The sequence below is a fragment of the Oncorhynchus keta genome, unplaced genomic scaffold (assembly GCF_023373465.1).
Source record: "Oncorhynchus keta strain PuntledgeMale-10-30-2019 unplaced genomic scaffold, Oket_V2 Un_contig_3860_pilon_pilon, whole genome shotgun sequence".
NCBI lineage: Eukaryota > Metazoa > Chordata > Actinopteri > Salmoniformes > Salmonidae > Oncorhynchus > Oncorhynchus keta.
In genome coordinates this window covers 275,001-294,204 of record NW_026287470.1, presented here as the reverse complement: position 1 = coordinate 294,204, position 19,204 = coordinate 275,001, and the positions used below count along the sequence as shown (strand labels likewise).

Here is a 19,204-nt window from a genome sequence, read left to right as displayed (position 1 = left end):
GGTGGAGCGTGAGAGGGAAGGAGGGGGGGAGGAAAGGAGGGAGAGAGACCAATGAGAGAATGAGGGGGTGGGTGTGTGAAAAAGGGTGAGGGGTGGGTGTGTGAAAGAGGGGTGAGGGGTGGGTGTGTGAAAGAGGGGCTGTGGTATGTGTGAAAGAGAGGGTGTGGTCTGTGTGTGTGGGGATGGGTAGAGATTGAAGGGATTAGAGGAAGTAAAAGCGTGAAAAACAAGGTAAGGATGAATGTTTGTGCATTTTAAGATGGAAAATGAACATGTTTTAATTCTGACAGATGATGTGTAATGTGCACATGTGTGAAGGAGGGTTTTCAGGTTTCACGTGTCTTTTGAAGGGAGAAATAAGGACCATGTGAATAATTTCATTTGAATTGTGTTAGATGATGCTCGTCACGCGTCTTTGCAAATGCCAAAATCAATGTTGTATATGAATGCCAAAGTGCACTGCAGTCATATGGCTTAAGTCCTGTTGCAGTACAGAAACAAAACTGGGACAGTTTCATGAGATTAAAAGGGCAGTCTGCCATTGTAAAAACACAACAAACGTATTTAAAGTCATTACCATGATGATCAATCGCAAGTTTAAATTTAGCTTTAAACTTCAATTTTGTCCCCTTTTCAATGTCCTCATCTTTACATTATGGGAACAGTAATGTGTACACACACTGTTGTTGTACAAAGCATGGAAAATAATCAGAACAAATGTTTATTTTAATGCAAGACCAGATAGTATGAGGGTCAGGAGATTTGAAAATCAATAGACAGGAAGAAATATGTTCATCAACAGTTTAAGAGTTTAAAAGGATGCATTATGAATTAAACATATTATTTATATATGTGTCATTTAGAAAGAAGCAGAAAATCCCCCCCCCAAAAAACAACCAAAAACATGCACCACCACGCCCATTATAATGATACAGAAAAATGTCCTCTCTGCCTCCATCTAGTGGTGGTGATTAGTAGCTTCACTGTATCAACTGAATATACTGTTATCAGTTATCAACTGCTATCCCTGACCCTGTGACCTCTGACCCTGTGACCTACCCAACACCATCTCTTATAAAATCCCCTTTGAGTCCCACTATGTTACCATGACAACATAACAGATACACCTCACTCAGGGGGCAGAACCCTCTGATACTGTCACCGTCTACCTTGTGAAGTAAAGGAAAAAGGAAACCATAGTTACACCATAACGTTGGAACCATCCACTCCCTGGTTGAAGAATGATGTTTACCATCCAGAGTTAGTTTGGTCACCATCGTGACAACAAATATATATACCCATCATAATCGATGTAATCACATTTCTCTAAAATCAATAGTAATCTCATCAGACTTCCTGTGAAACTAAAACCATAAATATACCTTGCTGTGGATTTACAGTTGAGTAACAGTGTGCAAAGCTGTCATGAAGGCATGAAATGATTTGTTCAACCCTTTTTTGGTTACTACCTGATTCCATATGTGTTATTTCATAGTTTTGATGTCTTCACCATTATTCTACAATGTAGAAAACAGTAAAAAATCAATAATAAATGACTAGGTGTTTCCAAACTTTTGACTGGTACTGTATCTATATACATACATACAGTGTATTCAGGGAGTATTCAGACCTCTTGACTTGTTCCACATTATGTTACGTTACAGCCTTATTCTAAAATGTATTAAATAGTCCCCCTCCCCCCAATCAATCCATACACAATATCCCATAATGGCAAAGCAAAAACTGTTTCTATTAAAAATAAAATACTTAAATATTACATTTACATAAGTATTCAGACACTTTACTCAGTATTTTGTTGAAGCACCTTTGGCAACGATTTTACAGCCTCGAGTCTTCCTGGGTATGACACAACAAGCTTGGCAAACCTGTATTTGCAGAGTTTCTCCCATTCTTCTCTGCAGATCCTCTCAAGCTCTGTCAGATTGGATGGGAGAGTCGCTGCACAGCTATTTTCAGGTCTCTCCAGAGATGTTCGATCGGGTTCAAGTCCTTGAGGAACTAAAGGTGTTCAATAAATAGTTATTCAGCAAAAGGATATTCACAGAGTATACCAAAACATTAGGAACACTAATACTGAGATGCCCTCAGAACCACCTTATTAAGTCAAGGTGTGTCCTTTGGGTGTTGGACCATACTTGATACACAGCGGAAACTGTTGAGCGTGAAGAATCCAGCAGCTTTGCAGTTCTTGACACAAGCCGGCACACCTGGCATCTACTACCCTTTTGTCTGTCTTGCCCATTCATCCTCTGAATGACACACATACACAGTCCATGTCTCCAATGTCTTAAGGCTTACATTTACATTTACATTTAAGTCATTTAGCAGACGCTCTTATCCAGAGCGACTTACAAATTGGTGCATTCACCTTATGACATCCAGTAGAACAGTCACTTTACAATAGTCTCCTCCCCTTCCTCTACACTGATTGAAGTGGGGTAACAGGGAATGTATTATGTGCCAGGACAGGGGCTAAAACCCCGTCTCTAATTAGGTGTCAATGTCTTGTAATATTTTAATCATGTTTCATGAAGATGCTTCTGTCTACTAACTTTATTATAGGACATGTTGGGATGTGGCCAAGAGATTTAACAACAGGGGCTGGGTCGGGGATTTCCTTACAGTTGTTGATAATGAAATCCCACTTCATGATGATGATGATGATGATGGCAGTCTCACTCTCTCTCTTTTTCTTTGTCTCTTGCTCTCTCACACTCACTCACCCCCCACCCCCACCCACCACCCACTCCCACAGACTGATGATGTCCCCAGTGCTGTGCATGTCCTTCTTGGCCCTAGTCCTATCAGGAGGAGCCTGGGCGTTTCCTCCCATTGGGGACGGAGCCTCCACCCATGTCAGCATCACAGAAAAAGCCGTGCTACAGAAGGTCACAGAGGTGTGCCGCGCCATCGCCGAGAAAGAGGGACGAGACTTCACCCCCACGGTAAGTGTGTGTGTGTGTGTGTGTGGGTGTGCGTGTGAGAGAGAGAGAGAGAGAGAGAGAGAGAGAGAGAGAGAGAGGAAGAGTTTTATGTCAGAATGAGTGTTAAGATTTTCTTTTATCTAAATGTGATTATCTTTGTCTACCCTTCCCTCAATTCTGATTGGCTGATTTCTAACCTCTACCCTTTGACCTATGACCTTTACCTGTAGGGTAACTCTGCTGAGGAGCTGGTCCAGGCCTGCCTGGGACCCAAAGCAACAGGTGAAGTGTCAGCAGCTAAGTTCAAATCTGCCCTGAATGAGATCTACATACAGAACGGACAGGTGGACAGAGACTTTGTCAACAGGTTGGTCTCCATTGATAGAGAATGAGGTTAACTTATTATGTCAACAGGTTGGTGCTCCATTGATAGAGAATGAGGTTCACTTATTATGTCAACAGGTTGGTGCTCCATTGATAGAGAATGAGGTTCCCTTATCATGTCAACAGGTTGGTGCTCCATTGATAGAGAATGAGGTTCCCTTATTATGTCAACAGGTTGGTGCTCCATTGATAGAGAATGAGGTTCCCTTATCATGTCAACAGGTTGGTGCTCCATTGATAGAGGATGAGGTTCCCTTACTATGTCAACAGGTTGGTGCTCCATTGATAGAGGATGAGGTTCCCTTACTATGTCAACAGGTTGGTGCTCCATTGATAGAGAATGAGGTTCACTTACTATGTCAACAGGTTGGTGCTCCATTGATAGAGAATGAGGTTCCCTTATCATGTCAACAGGTTGCTGCTCCATTGATAGAGAATGAGGTTCCCTTACTATGTCAACAGGTTGCTGCTCCATTGATAGAGATGAGGTTCCCTTACTATGTCAACAGGTTGGTGCTCCATTGATAGAGGATGAGGTTCCCTTATGTCAACATGTTGGTGCTCCATTGATAGAGAATGAGGTTCCCTTATTAGGTCAACAGGTTGGTGCTCCATTGATAGAGAATGAGGTTCACTTATTATGTCAACAGGTTGGTGCTCCATTGATAGAGAATGAGGTTCCCTTATTATGTCAACAGGTTGGTGCTCCATTGATAGAGGATGAGGTTCCCTTATTATGTCAACAGGTTGGTGCTCCATTGATAGAGAATGAGGTTCCCTTATTATGTCAACAGGTTGGTGCTCCATTGATAGAGGATGAGGTTCCCTTATTATGTCAACAGGTTGGTGCTCCATTGATAGAGAATGAGGTTCCCTTATTATGTCAACAGGTTGGTGCTCCATTGATAGAGAATGAGGTTCCCTTATTATGTCAACAGGTTGGTGCTCCATTGACAGAGAATGAGGTTCGTTCACGCAGACGAGCAGGGACCCTGGGTATCTTTCTTTTGGTGTTTTTCAGAGTCAGTAGAAAGGCCTCTTTAGTGTCCTAAGTTTTCATAACTGTGACCTTAATTGCTTACCGTCTGTAAGCTGTTAGTGTCTTAACGACCGTTCCACAGGTGCATGTTCATGTATTGTTTATGGTTTATTGAACAAGCATGGGAAATAGCGTTTTAAACTCTTTACAATGACGATATGTGAAGTTATTTGGATTTTTACGAATTATCTTTGAAAGACAGGGTCCTGAAAACTATTTAAATAACTCATCATTGTCATTATTGTGCCAGCCCAAGTGAACATTTGATATATCACTCCTATAGCCGTTTTCTATATAAAAGCAATTGATCATAATCTTTATTATAACAGCCCAGCCCATCATTTTAACTCTGAGGCGTTTGCTCTGGGCCGGCGCCTTATAACTGATGGGGTGGCCAGCATCAAGGCCAACGTACAAAAGGAGAACTTCCTGGCTGCCAGAGAGACACTGGGGAGAGTACTACACACACTACAGGTAAGAGGAGAGAGGGGGGGGTGAAAGAGGGGATATGCAAACATTTCCGGTAGCTAGAGAGACACTGGGGAGAGGACTATACACACTACAGGTAGCTAGAGAGACACTGGGGACAGTACTTTACACAGTACAGGTAGCTAGAGAGACACTTTGGGAGAGGACTGTACACAGTCCAGGTAGCTAGAGAGACACTGGGGAGAGGACTGTGCACAGTACAGGTAGCTAGAGAGACACTGGGGAGAGTACTGTACACACTACAGGTAACTAGAGAGACACTGGGGAGAGGACTGTACACAGTACAGGTAGCTAGAAAGACACTGGGGAGAGGACTGTACACACTACAGGTAACTAGAGAGACACTGGGGAGAGGACTGTACACAGTACAGGTAGCTAGAGAGACACTGGGGAGAGGACTGTACACACTACAGGTAGCTAGAGAGACACTGGGGAGAGTACTGTACACACTACAGGTAACTAGAGAGACACTGGGGAGAGGACTGTACACAGTACAGGTAGCTAGAAAGACACTGGGGAGAGGACTGTACACACTACAGGTAACTAGAGAGACACTGGGGAGAGGACTGTACACAGTACAGGTAGCTAGAAAGACACTGGGGAGAGGACTGTACACACTACAGGTAAGAGGAGAGACACTGGGGAGAGGACTGTACACACTACAGGTAACTAGAGAGACACTGGGGAGAGGACTGTACACAGTACAGGTAGCTAGAGAGACACTGGGGAGAGTACTACACACACTACAGGTAAGAGGAGAGACACTGGGGAGAGGACTGTACACACTACAGGTAAGAGGAGAGACACTGGGGAGAGGACTGTACACACTACAGGTAACTAGAGAGACACTGGGGAGAGGACTGTACACACTACAGGTAACTAGAGAGACACTGGGGAGAGTACTGTACACACTACAGGTAACTAGAGAGACACTGGGGAGAGGACTGTACACAGTACAGGTAGCTAGAGAGACACTGGGGAGAGGACTGTACACACTACAGGTAGCTAGAGAGACACTGGGGAGAGGACTGTACACACTACAGGTAGCTAGAGAGACACTGGGGAGAGTACTGTACACACTACAGGTAGCTAGAGAGACACTGGGGAGAGGACTGTACACACTACAGGTAGCTAGAGAGACACTGGGGAGAGGACTGTACACACTACAGGTAGCTAGAGAGACACTGGGGAGAGTACTGTACACACTACAGGTAGCTAGAGAGACACTGGGGAGAGGACTGTACACACTACAGGTAACTAGAGAGACACTGGGGAGAGGACTGTACACACTACAGGTAAGAGGAGAGACACTGGGGAGAGGACTGTACACACTACAGGTAAGAGGAGAGACACTGGGGAGAGGACTGTACACACTACAGGTAACTAGAGAGACACTGGGGAGACGACTGTACACAGTACAGGTAGCTAGAGAGACACTGGGGAGAGTACTACACACACTACAGGTAAGAGGAGAGACACTGGGGAGAGGACTGTACACACTACAGGTAACTAGAGAGACACTGGGGAGAGGACTGTACACAGTACAGGTAGGTAGAGAGACACTGGGGAGAGTACTGTACACACTACAGGTAACTAGAGAGACACTGGGGAGAGGACTGTACACAGTACAGGTAGGTAGAGAGACACTGGGGAGAGTACTGTACACACTACAGGTAACTAGAGAGACACTGGGGAGAGGACTGTACACAGTACAGGTAGCTAGAGAGACACTGGGGAGAGTACTACACACACTACAGGTAACTAGAGAGACACTGGGGAGAGGACTGTACACAGTACAGGTAGGTAGAGAGACACTGGGGAGAGTACTACACACACTACAGGTAACTAGAGAGACACTGGGGAGAGGACTGTACACAGTACAGGTAGGTAGAGAGACACTGGGGAGAGGACTGTACACACTACAGGTAGGTAGAGAGACACTGGGGAGAGGACTGTACACAGTACAGGTAGGTAGAGAGACACTGGGGAGAGTACTACACACACTGCAGGTAAGAGGAGAGACACTGGGGAGAGGACTGTACACACTACAGGTAAGAGGAGAGAGAGGGGGAGGGGGGTGTTAAGGGTTATGAAATATTCTATGATTGACGGACGGGTTGAATAAAGAGAAAACTATACCATAAAAATGCCATAAATGTTTCATTCTTATGAAATGTATATCTGCAGGATACATGGTATACAGTCCTTTTAGCATGATATATTATGTTTCATATGTTATTTATGAATTTGTGGATGTCCTTCATCCATTTGGTATGGATGTGTTACAAATTACAATTCATATGATATGTTACGAATTTCAATTTGTTATTGCTAACGTTAGCTAGTGGGCTAATGTTAGCTAGGCTAGAGGTTAGGGTTAGGGGTTAGGGTTAAGGTTAGGGTTAAGGTTAGGAGTTATGTCAAAGGGTTAAGGTAAGGGTCATGGATAAGGGAAGGGTTAGCTAAAAGGGTTAAGGTTAGGGTTATTAGGTTAGCTAACATGCTAAGTAGTTGCAAAGTAGCTACAAAGTAGTAAGTAGTTCAAAAGTTGCTAATTAGCAAAAATGCTAAAATTGTCCGTGATGAGATTCGAACGCACAACATTTGGGTGGCTAGATGTTTGCGTTATATGCCCGGCCAACCACTCTCTCTCTGTTCATTGTTGCCTTAAGTAAACTTCTGACTCATGTAACCATACCAAATGTAATATATGTTCATTGTGTTCATTTCAGTATCCAGGATAAAAGGTAAAATTTACGCCATTTACACTCTTATCCAGAGCAATTTACAGGAGCAGAGAGAGAGAGAGAGAGAGAGAAGAGAGAGAGAGAGAGAGAGAGAGAGAGAGAGAGAGAGAGAGAGAGAGAGAGAGAGAGAGAGAGAGAGAGAGAGAGAGAGAGAGAGAGAGAGAGAGAGAGAGAGAGAGAGAAAGGGAGAGAGGAAAGAAAGGGGGGGAGTCCAACACTTTCAAGAATCAAGGGATATAAGATCAGGAGTTGCAGACCTGAGATAAACTTCTTTAGACCTGCATCTGATGGCGCCTCACAGACTGGAGGACAGCCAGCAAGATAACCTTTGGTTTTCTTCTGAACTATCTGAGCTCATTTAGATGAGAAATCCGGCCTGGGCCAAAGCAAGGAAAACTGACTGTGTAGTTGTCTGGCAATCTTTCAGACAACTGAGAAAGAGACGTACAATCTACGTTAAGAAAGCTTTTTAAGCTCTATCTCTGACTCTGCTGGTGATCCTACATTTTTGGGGGGAAAACAGTAAATGTACTGAAGCGTACAAATTCCTCTTCTTTCCTGCCTAAGCAAGTTCTATCTGACTCTGGCATCATAACGGAGAACACTGGGACACGTGGAGCTTTTTTATCATCATTTTATCTCGGCTGGCTTTTTATTTTGCTGGTCAATCAATCGACTGCCTTTCCCTCTTCCAGCCTCTAGCTGACGTGACTGTTAACCCGTCAACTTGTAGTGATTTTTTGGTTGTCATGGCAACAGTTCACTGTGATATGCTAGATGCCTTGCTTAAGATTCATGTCAAATGATCCACTGGGGCTGATATGCTTGATCCAATTTTGGCTGCAGCTCTCTGCCCCCCTGATTGTTGAATCAATAACCAATATTTTTAATCTGATGGACTCCCGAGTGGTGCAGCGGTCTAAGGCACTGCATCTCAGTTCTACAGGTGTCACTACAGACCCTGGTTTGATTCCAGGTTGTATCACAATCCGGCCATGATTGGTAGTCCCATAGGGCGGCTCACAATTGGCGCAGCGTCGTCCGGGTTTGGCCGGGATAGGTTGTCATTCTAAATAAGAATTTGTTCTTAACTGACTTGCCTGGTTAAATAAAGGTTAAAAATGAAATATTATATATGATACTATCCCCCAAGGTTTAGAAGGTGGCCCATGTGCTCCCCTTTCACAAAAGTGATGACCCTTGTGACCTAAATAATGAATCGCCCTATTTCTAAATGTTCTTGACTAGCTAAAAATATTAGAATCCTTCATTCATTCTTAAGCTAAGATATTTCTTATCTTTGAAATGTACATCGGTCAGGTTGTAGACCAGGTCGTAGCACTATCTCTGCTCCATCCATGGGTCTAAATGTACATCGGTCAGGTTGTAGACCAGGTCGTAGCACTATCTCTGCTCCATCCATGGGTCTAAATGTACATCGGTCAGGTTGTAGACCAGGTCGTAGCACTATCTCTGCTCCATCCATGGGTCTAAATGTACATCGGTCAGGTTGTAGACCAGGTCGTAGCACTATCTCTGCTCCATCCATGGGTCTAAATGTACATCGGTCAGGTTGTAGACCAGACCAGGTCCATGGGTAGCACTATCTCTGCTGCATCCATGGGTCTAAATGTACATAAACCAGGTGTACACTATCTCTGCTGTCCATGGTTAAATGTACATCGGTCAGGTTGTAGACCAGGTCGTAGCACTATCTCTGCTCCATCCATGGTTCTAAATGTACATCGGTCAGGTTGTAGACCAGGTCGTAGCACTATCTCTGCTCCATCCATGGGTCTGCATCCATCCATGGGTCTAAATGTACATCGGTCAGGTTGTAGACCAGGTCGTAGCACTATCTCTGCTGCATCCATGGGTCTAAATGTACATCGGTCAGGTTGTAGACCAGGTCGTAGCACTATCTCTGCTCCATCCATGGGTCTAAATGTACATCGGTCAGGTTGTAGACCAGGTCGTAGCACTATCTCTGCTCCATCCATGGGTCTAAATGTACATCGGTCAGGTTGTAGACCAGGTCGTAGCACTATCTCTGCTGCATCCATGGGTCTAAATGTACATCGGTCAGGTTGTAGACCAGGTCCATCCATGGTTGTAGACCAGGTCGTAGCACTATCTCTGCTCCATCCATGGGTCTAAATGTACATCGGTCAGGTTGTAGACCAGGTCGTAGCACTATCTCTGCTCCATCCATGGGTCTAAATGTACATCGGTCAGGTTGTAGACCAGGTCGTAGCACTATCTCTGCTCCATCCATGGTTCTAAATGTACATCGGTCAGGTTGTAGACCAGGTCGTAGCACTATCTCTGCTCCATCCATGGGTCTAAATGTACATCGGTCAGGTTGTAGACCAGGTCGTAGCACTATCTCTGCTCCATCCATGGGTCTAAATGTACATCGGTCAGGTTGTAGACCAGGTCGTAGCACTATCTCTGCTGCATCCATGGGTCTAAATGTACATCGGTCAGGTTGTAGACCAGGTCGTAGCACTATCTCTGCTCCATCCATGGGTCTAAATGTACATCGGTCAGGTTGTAGACCAGGTCGTAGCACTATCTCTGCTGCATCCATGGTTCTAAATGTACATCGGTCAGGTTGTAGACCAGGTCGTAGCACTATCTCTGCTGCATCCATGGTTCTAAATGTACATCGGTCAGGTTGTAGACCAGGTCGTAGCACTATCTCTGCTGCATCCATGGGTCTAAATGTACATCGGTCAGGTTGTAGACCAGGTCGTAGCACTATCTCTGCTCCATCCATGGGTCTAAATGTACATCGGTCAGGTTGTAGACCAGGTCGTAGCACTATCTCTGCTGCATCCATGGGTCTAAATGATGTGGTTAATTGTATGGATAAAACACTGTGCTGCTCTCTGTCATCGACCTGTCAAAGGCTTTTGATCCTTTTGATCAGTCACTGCTCATTCAGACGCTTTCCTCAACTGGTCGTGAACAGGCTGCATGGAACTGCTTTCAAAACCACTTAATGTATACCTACTCAGGTTTCCTGGATATTAGGAAAGGGGTCCCGCAGGGGTCGATTGAAGTGTCTATCTTACATCTAGAAGATATAAGAAAGTTCAGGAAATATGTATTTTTTATGCATATTAAACCCCTTTTTTGGGGGGTATGCACAAAACTACCTCCAGACTGACGTTATTTATTTTAACCGGTAACGAGTCCCGTGACACGTGGGGTCACATTTGTTTGTAGCCCAAATGGTTCAGACGCTACAAACAGAAGTTGGTACATTGAGGGCACCGACTTCAGACGAGTCTCGTGGGGCAAAATGGAGACGGTCCTTCAATAGACTCTAGTACAGGGGTGGGCAAACTTTTTGGCTTGAAGGGCCACATCGGGGGAAGCATTTTTGAGGGACCAATTGTTTGTTAAAATTAATTTGCGTCAGCCTCCCGAATGGCGCAGCAGTCTAAGGCACTGCATCACAGTGCTTGAGGTGTCACTACAGACCCAAGTTCGATCCCAGGCTGTGTCACAGCTGGCTGTGACTGGGAGACCCATGAGGCGGCGCACAATTGGCCCAGCGTTGTCCGGGTTAGGAGAGGGTTTGGTAGGCCGAGATTTCCTTGTCCCATCACACTCTAGCAACTCCTGTGGCATCCCGGGCGCATGCATGCTGACACGGTCGCCAGGTGTATGGTGTTTCCTCCAACACATTGGTACGGCCGGCTTCCTGGTTAAGCGGGCATTGTGTCAAGAAGCAGTGTAGCTTGGCTGGGTCGTGTTTCGGAGGACACACGGCTCTTAATATTTGCCTCTCCCGAGTCTGTAAAGGATTTTCAGCGATGGGACAAGACTGTAACTACCAATTGGATACCACGAAATTGGGGGTAAAAAAAAAACATATGTTTATGTCTCGCGGGCCGTGCTAATGCAGATTATTGAACTGATGTTCCTAACGGTCCTAGACTATAGTGACATCATCTATATGAATGTAGATGCCACCTCATTAAAGCCATTAGATGCAGTTTGTCATAGCACACTGCGCTTTATTACCGGTGACAATTTTACTGTTCAGCACAGCATTCTCTACCAGGAAGTTGGCTTGGCCTCTTTGATGTCACATATGTTGATACATTGCTTTGATTTAATTTATAAACATCGTTACTTTAGACATACGAGTTACCACACCCGGTCTCAGGGATGGAAATTCCTTTGGTCTCTACTGAGTTAGGTTAATCAGCCGTTCGTTTTTCTCTAAATGTTCTTAAATGTGATGTTTTGGTGCCTCTAGGTCAATTCAGAAAGCTGATTGAGGACCTTATTACTGATGAATGTGTTATTTTTATGACCATGTTTTTGATTTAGGGGAGCATATAGAAGTGGTTTTAGAAGTGGTGGGGTATCATATTGGTGTCCGCATGGTGTCCGCATGGTCCTAAAGTACACCTTTTCCACGTTTTTGTATCACATTCTTGTGAACTGGGGGGGTCAAAATATAATTTCAGAATGTGGGAGGGACATGTCCCCCCATCTCCAGTAAAAGTTGCGCCCCTGTTTTTGATGTGTGGATTTTCTGTAATTTCTGTAATTTAGGGCTGATCTGTAAAAGTGACATTGGTCTCAGTATGACTCCCTGATAAAATAAAGAATAAATAAAATGAAAATGAATAAAAAACATAAGGAATTAAAGGGTAGGGGGAGAAGGAGGGAAGAAAACATCTCACCTCATTTAACACATCACATAAACATCTATCTCACCTCATCTCTCATTTCATATTTCACCTTGGCTCAAGTGTTATCATCTGAACCAAGTTAACTTCTGTCTTGAGGTGTCTGTCATCGGGAATTAGATAGATGGCTTTCCCACAGACACAGACTTGGTATATAATACATGCTTGTGTTTTGTCAGGACTTCTACAGCCACAGTAACTGGGTGGACCTGGGATACACTGAACCCTACGCCAACCTGATCCGCCCCGATCTCCCACTGGAAAACCTGGCAGGTAGGGAGGGCTTGAGTTAATGCAGCAACGAGGACAGCTAGGCATGGGATCCAACTGGAGGGAGGGAGGGAGGGTGTTAGGGCAGGGAGGGAGGGAGGGTGGTAGGGGAGGGAAGGAAGGAAGGAAGGAAGGAAGGAGGGAGGGAGGGAGGTTGGGCAGGGAGGGAGGGAGAGTGGTAGGGCAGGGAGGGAGGGAGGGTGGTAGGGGAGGGAAGGAAGGAGGGAGGGTGGGTGGTAGGGCAGGGACGGTGGTAGGGAGGGTGGTAGGGCAGGGAGGGTGGTAGGGCAGGGAGGGAGGGAGGGAGGGAGGGAGGGAGGGAGGGAGGGAGGGAGGGAGGGAGGGAGGGAGGGAGGGAGGGAGGGTGGTAGGGCAGGGTTAGGGCAGGGAGGGAGGGAGGGTGGTAGGGGAGAGAAGGAGGGAGGGAGGGAGGTTGGCATGGAAGGAGGGAAGGAGGGAGGGTGGTAGGGCAGGGAAGGAGGGAGGGAGGGAGGGAGGGTGGTAGAGCAGGGAAGGAGGGAGGGAGGGTGGTAGGGCAGGGAAGGGAAGGAAGGAGGGAGGGAGGGAGGTAGAGCAGGGAAGGAGGGAGGGAGGGTGGTAGGGCAGGGAAGGGAAGGAAGGAGGGAGGGAGGGTGGTAGAGCAGGGAAGGAAGAAGGAAGGAGGGAAGGTTATAGGGAAGGGAAGGAAGGAGGGAAGGTTATAGGGAAGGGAAGGAAGGAGGGTGGTAGGCAAGGAAGGAAGGAAGGAAGGAAGGAAGGAAGGAAGGAAGGAAGGAAGGAAGGAAGGAAGGAAGGAAGGAAGGAAGGAAGGAAGGAAGGAAGGAAGGAAGGAAGGAAGGAAGGAGAGTGGAATGGAATGTGAAGAAAAAGACCGATAGCAGATAAAAACAGGAGACGAGATAAAGAGATAAATCTGAAGACACATGACTCGACCTTCGCCTCTCCCGAGCCCATTGGGGAGTTGCAGCGATGAGACAAGAATGTAATTGGAACGCAATTGGATATCAGGAATTTGGGGAGAAAAAAGGGGGAGAAATACAAAAATGTAATTTTTTTTTAAAAATGTAAATGCAAAAAAATATACCAAATGGAAGTCCTTTGTACTACAACATATCTACACAATATCTACAAAAGTATGTTGACACCCCTTTAAATTAGTGGATTTGGCTGTTTCACCCACACCTGTTGCTGACAGGTGTATAAAGTCGAGCACACCGCCATGCAATCTCCATAGACAAACATTGGCAGTAGAATGGCCTTACTGAAGACCTCACTGACTTTGAACGTGGCACCGTCATAGGATGCCATATTTCCAACATATTTTCTGCCCCGCTAGAGCTGCCCGGATAACTGTAAGTGCGGTTATTGTGAAGTGGAAATGTCTAGGAGCAACAATGCAAACTTTTAGGCCACACAAGCTCACAGAATGGGACCGCCGAGTGCTGAAGCTCGTAAAAATCCTATGTCCTCGGATGCAACACTCACTACAGAGTTCCAAACTGCCTCTGGGAGCACAACTGCACAATAACTTTTCGTAGGGAGCTTCATGAAATGGGGTTCCATGGCCGAGCAGCCTCACACAAGCCTAAGATCACCATGTGAAATGCCAAGAGTGTTGTAAAGCTGGCCACCATGGGACTCTGGAGCAGTGAAAATGCATTCTCTGGAGAGATGAATCACTCTTCATCATCTGGTTGTCTGATGGACTAATATGGGTTTGGCAGATGCCAGGAGAACGCTACCTGCCTCAGTGCATAGTGCCAACTGTTTGCTAGAGGAGGATTGATGGTCTGGGGCTGTTTTTCATGGTTTGGGCCCCTTAGTTCCAGTGAAGGGAAATCTTGACGTTACAGCACACAATGACATTCTAGACGATTCAGTGCTTCTGAGTTTGTGCCAACAGTTTGGGGAAGGTCCTTTCCTGTATCAGCTTGACAATGACCCCATGCACAAAGCGAGGTCCATGGAGAAATGTTTTGTTTAAATCGGTGTGGAAGAACTTGACAGGCCTGCACAGAGCCCTGACCTCAACCCCATCAAACATCTTTGGGATGAATTGCAATGCCGACTGCGAGCCAGGCCTAATCACCCAACATCAGTGCCCGACCTCACTAATGCTCTTGTGGCTGAATGGAAGTCCCCACAGCAATATTCAAATATCTAGTAGAATGCCTTCCCAGAAGAGTGGAGGATGTTATAGCAGACAAGGGGGGACCAACTCCATATTAATGGCCATGATTTTGGAATGAGACAAACAGGTGTCCACATACTTTTGGACATGTAGCGTATTTGTATGTGTTGTAGAAACTACTGGGGGCTAGCATATTGGCTTGTCTCACTGGTGATGTGTAGAGGTGTAGTGACACATTTGGGGATTTTAGAGATATCTTTCAATTATTTTGAATGACAGTGAACAAAAGTATGTCATATATTATATAGACTAAAAAAACAAAGAAGTTGAATAAAATGCTTATTTTACTATGAAGGTAAGGTGTGTCCCTCAGTTTTATGTCATTTGTGTTACCCCCTTGAAAATCACAGATGAAAAAGATATACAATGACCTTGAGCATTCGAGCCTAGTGGTGCGAGCCTTGGGCCAGTAACCAAAAGGTTGCAGGATTGAATCCTCGAGCTGACAAGGTAAAAATCTGTCATTCTACCCCTGAGCAAGGCAGTTAACCCACTGTTCCCCAGGCCCCGAAGACGTGGATGTCGATTAAGGCAGCCCCCCGCACCTCTATGACTCAGAGGGGTTGGGTTAAATGAGGAAGACGTGGATGTCGATTAAGGCAGCCCCCTCACCTCTATGACTCAGAGGGGTTGGGTTAAATGAGGAAGACGTGGATGTCGATTAAGGCAGCCCCCGCACCTCTATGACTCAGAGGGGTTGGGTTAAATGAGGAAGACGTGGATGTTGATTAAGGCAGCCCCCTCACCTCTATGACTCAGAGGGGTTGGGTTAAATGAGGAAGACGTGGATGTTGATTAAGGCAGCCCCCCGCACCTCTATGACTCAGAGGGGTTGGGTTAAATGAGGAAGACGTGGATGTCGATTAAGGCAGCCCCCCGCACCTCTATGACTCAGAGGGGTTGGGTTAAATGAGGAAGACGTGGATGTTGATTAAGGCAGCCCCCGCACCTCTATGACTCAGAGGGGTTGGGTTAAATGAGGAAGACGTGGATGTCGATTAAGGCAGCCCCCTCACCTCTATGACTCAGAGGGGTTGGGTTAAATGAGGAAGACGTGGATGTTGATTAAGGCAGCCCCCGCACCTCTATGACTCAGAGGGGTTGGGTTAAATGAGGAAGACGTGGATGTCGATTAAGGCAGCCCCCGCACCTCTATGACTCAGAGGGTTGGGTTAAATGAGGAAGACGTGGATGTCGATTAAGGCAGCCCCCGCACCTCTATGACTCAGAGGGGTTGGGTTAAATGAGGAAGACGTGGATGTTGATTAAGGCAGCCCCCGCACCTCTATGACTCAGAGGGGTTGGGTTAAATGAGGAAGACGTGGATGTTGATTAAGGCAGCCCCCTCACCTCTATGACTCAGAGGGGTTGGGTTAAATGAGGAAGACGTGGATGTTGATTAAGGCAGCCCCCTCACCTCTATGACTCAGAGGGGTTGGGTTAAATGAGGAAGACGTGGATGTTGATTAAGGCAGCCCCCGCACCTCTATGACTCAGAGGGGTTGGGTTAAATGAGGAAGACGTGGATGTTGATTAAGGCAGCCCCCGCACCTCTATGACTCAGAGGGTTGGGTTAAATGAGGAAGACGTGGATGTCGATTAAGGCAGCCCCCGCACCTCTATGACTCAGAGGGGTTGGGTTAAATGAGGAAGACGTGGATGTCGATTAAGGCAGCCCCCCGCACCTCTATGACTCAGAGGGGTTGGGTTAAATGAGGAAGACGTGGATGTCGATTAAGGCAGCCCCCGCACCTCTATGACTCAGAGGGGTTGGGTTAAATGAGGAAGACGTGGATGTTGATTAAGGCAGCCCCCTCACCTCTATGACTCAGAGGGTTGGGTTAAATGAGGAAGACGTGGATGTTGATTAAGGCAGCCCCCTCACCTCTATGACTCAGAGGGGTTGGGTTAAATGAGGAAGACGTGGATGTCGATTAAGGCAGCCCCCTCACCTCTATGACTCAGAGGGGTTGGGTTAAATGAGGAAGACGTGGATGTCGATTAAGGCAGCCCCCTCACCTCTATGACTCAGAGGGGTTGGGTTAAATGAGGAAGACGTGGATGTCGATTAAGGCAGCCCCCTCACCTCTATGACTCAGAGGGGTTGGGTTAAATGAGGAAGACGTGGATGTCGATTAAGGCAGCCCCCCGCACCTCTATGACTCAGAGGGGTTGGGTTAAATGAGGAAGATTAATTTCAGTTGAATGCCTTCAGTTGTACAACTGACTAGGGGTAGCCCCCTTTCCAAGGGTTATCTGGGGAGGGGTTATGTTAAAGACAATGATTCGCTAATCACACCCTATCAGTATGTCAGACATTTGAGGATTCCGTGAATCATTTGGTGTGTCTCAATTCAATGTGTCACTTGCAAAATCATGATTCACATCACTAGTAAATCATGATTCACATCACTAGTAAATCATGATTCACATCACTAGTAAATCATGATTCACATCACTAGTAAATCATGATTCACATCACTAGTAAATCATGATTCACATCACTAGTAAATCATGATTCACATCACTAGTAAATCATGATTCACATCACTAGTAAATCATGATTCACATCACTAGTAAATCATGATTCACATCACTAGTAAATCATGATTCACATCACTAGTAAATCATGATTCACATCACTAGTAAATCATTTTATAGGCTTTATGACCTCAGATTTGAGCATTTGTGGCCTCCATTTAAGAAAATCCGACTTTACTTAAAATGTCTCATTGTTGTTACCATCATTGATATTACTACTCATACTGGTGGCATAATGTTATTATAATGGTAAAAACTGTTTAAAGTTATTAAGCTGCCATATTGGTTCATTTAGAATGGGAAGATGTACCCAAATGCATTAATATAACAATACATCTGCATTTGTTTTATGTCACCGTAATTCAAGAACGACCCTTGAAAGTTGTGTTTTGGTTTTGTAGATGTTAAAACCCCGACCTGCAGTGACTGTGCCAATGGGGGGTTCTGTTCCAACTCCATCCTTCCTAACATCCTTAATGAGAAGAAACTCACCTCTGGGTACATGGGGATCTTGTCCTCAGCTAAGCCTAAAGGTACACACACACACGCACACACCAACACACACACTACCCTCCCCACATACCCACACACTCTCTGTATAACACCCAGCATCACCTCTCCTCCCCCAGGTAAGTGTAGTCATGGAGGTGCAGCTGACCTGACCAGCTCCAAGGCTCCTCGCGGGGGCATCAGCAAGGATGAGCGTCGCTCTGACAACGTGGCCCTGCACACCGCTGCTGTCACCGTGGCAACAACCGCAACCCTCCAGCTGTTGGACGACATCCGGGGAGCCGCCGGTGACAACAACTACCTACGGTACGGAGAGGGGTAGAGGGGGGTGAAGGAGAGGAGAGGGGTAGAGAGGGGTAGAGGAGGGTGAAGGGGAGGAGAGGGGGTGAAGGGGAAGAGAAGGGGTAGAGAGGGGTGAAGGAGAGGAAGGGGTAGAGGAGGGTGAAGGAGAGGAAGGGGTAGAGGGGGTGAAGGAGAGGAAGGGGTAGAGGGGGTGAAGGAGAGAGAGGGGTGAAGGGTGAAGGAGAGGAGAGGGGTAGAGGGGGTGAAGGAGAGGAAGGGGTAGAGGGGGTGAAGGAGAGGAAGGGGTAGAGGGGGTGAAGGAGAGGAAGGGGTAGAGGGGGGTGAAGGAGAGGAAGGGGTAGAGGAGGGTGAAGGAGAGGAGAGGGGTAGAGGGGGTGAAGGAGAGGAGAGGGGTAGAGGAGGGTGAAGGAGAGGAGAGGGGTAGAGGGGGTGAAGGAGAGGAGAGGGGTAGAGGGGGGGTGAAGGAGAGGAGAGGGGTAGAGGGGTGAAGGAGAGGAGAGGGTAGAGGGGGTGAAGGAGAGGAAGGGGTAGATGGGGGTGAAGGAGAGGAGAGGGGTAGAGGAGGGTGAAGGGGAGGAAGGGGTAGAGGGGGTGAAGGAGAGGAGAGGGGGTAGAGGGGGTGAAGGAGAGGAAGGGGTAGAGGAGGGTAGAGGAGGGGAGGGGAGAGAGGGGGTGAAGGGGAAGAGAGGGGTAGAGGGGTTGAAGGGAGGAGAGGGGTAGAGGGGGTGAAGGAGAGGAGAGGGGTAGAGAGGGGTAGAGGAGGGAGAAGGGGAGGAGAGGGTGAAGGGGAAGAGAGGGGTAGAGGGGTTGAAGAAGAGGAGGGGGTAGAGGGGGTGAAGGGGAAGAGAGGGGTAGAGGGGGTGAAGGGGAGGAGAGGGGAGAAGGGGAAGAGAGGGGTGTAGAGGGGGTGAAGGGGAGGAGAGGGGTAGAGGGGGTGAAGGGCAGGAGAGGGGTAGAGGGGGTGAGGAGGGGAGAGGGGTAGAGGGGGTGAAGGAAAGGAGAGGATGTGAAGGGGAGGAGAGGGGTAGAGGGGGTTGAAGGAGAGGAGGGGGTAGAGGGGGTGAATGGGAAGA

At 46.8% G+C, this 19,204-nt stretch overlaps 2 protein-coding genes across 25 annotated transcripts in view; both read left to right on the top strand.

The window, feature by feature from the left end:
• Positions 1-138: 138 nt before the first annotated feature.
• LOC118372067 (von Willebrand factor A domain-containing protein 7-like) overlaps positions 139-19,204 on the top strand; it is a 71,460-nt gene continuing 52,394 nt past the window's right edge. Inside the window, exons 1-7 of one of the 2 annotated variants that reach the window (XM_052508680.1) lie at positions 139-231; positions 2,777-2,966; positions 3,176-3,312; positions 4,698-4,842; positions 12,496-12,589; positions 17,720-17,851; positions 17,948-18,134. In XM_052508680.1, the coding sequence (XP_052364640.1) occupies positions 2,781-2,966; positions 3,176-3,312; positions 4,698-4,842; positions 12,496-12,589; positions 17,720-17,851; positions 17,948-18,134 (881 nt within the window). In that variant the 5' untranslated portion in view covers positions 139-231; positions 2,777-2,780. The remainder of the gene's footprint in view (positions 232-2,776; positions 2,967-3,175; positions 3,313-4,697; positions 4,843-12,495; positions 12,590-17,719; positions 17,852-17,947; positions 18,135-19,204) is intronic. The other variant, XM_052508679.1, reaches the window with a different exon arrangement.
• LOC127924223 (uncharacterized) lies at positions 7,849-11,671 on the top strand. Of its 23 annotated transcripts, none has more exons than XM_052508693.1 (7): positions 7,849-9,062; positions 9,307-9,369; positions 9,451-9,639; positions 9,726-9,851; positions 9,915-10,040; positions 10,104-10,166; positions 10,356-11,671. In XM_052508693.1, the coding sequence occupies exons 1-7, from the start codon at positions 8,963-8,965 to the stop codon at positions 10,607-10,609; spliced, it is 921 nt and encodes a 306-aa protein (XP_052364653.1). In that variant the 5' UTR covers positions 7,849-8,962; the 3' UTR covers positions 10,610-11,671. The 23 variants fall into 23 exon arrangements, 10 of the variants coding, with proteins under 10 accessions (XP_052364653.1, XP_052364646.1, XP_052364648.1 ...); XM_052508686.1 differs by having other exon boundaries at positions 7,849-9,125; XM_052508688.1 differs by having other exon boundaries at positions 7,849-9,176; positions 9,295-9,369; positions 9,789-9,851.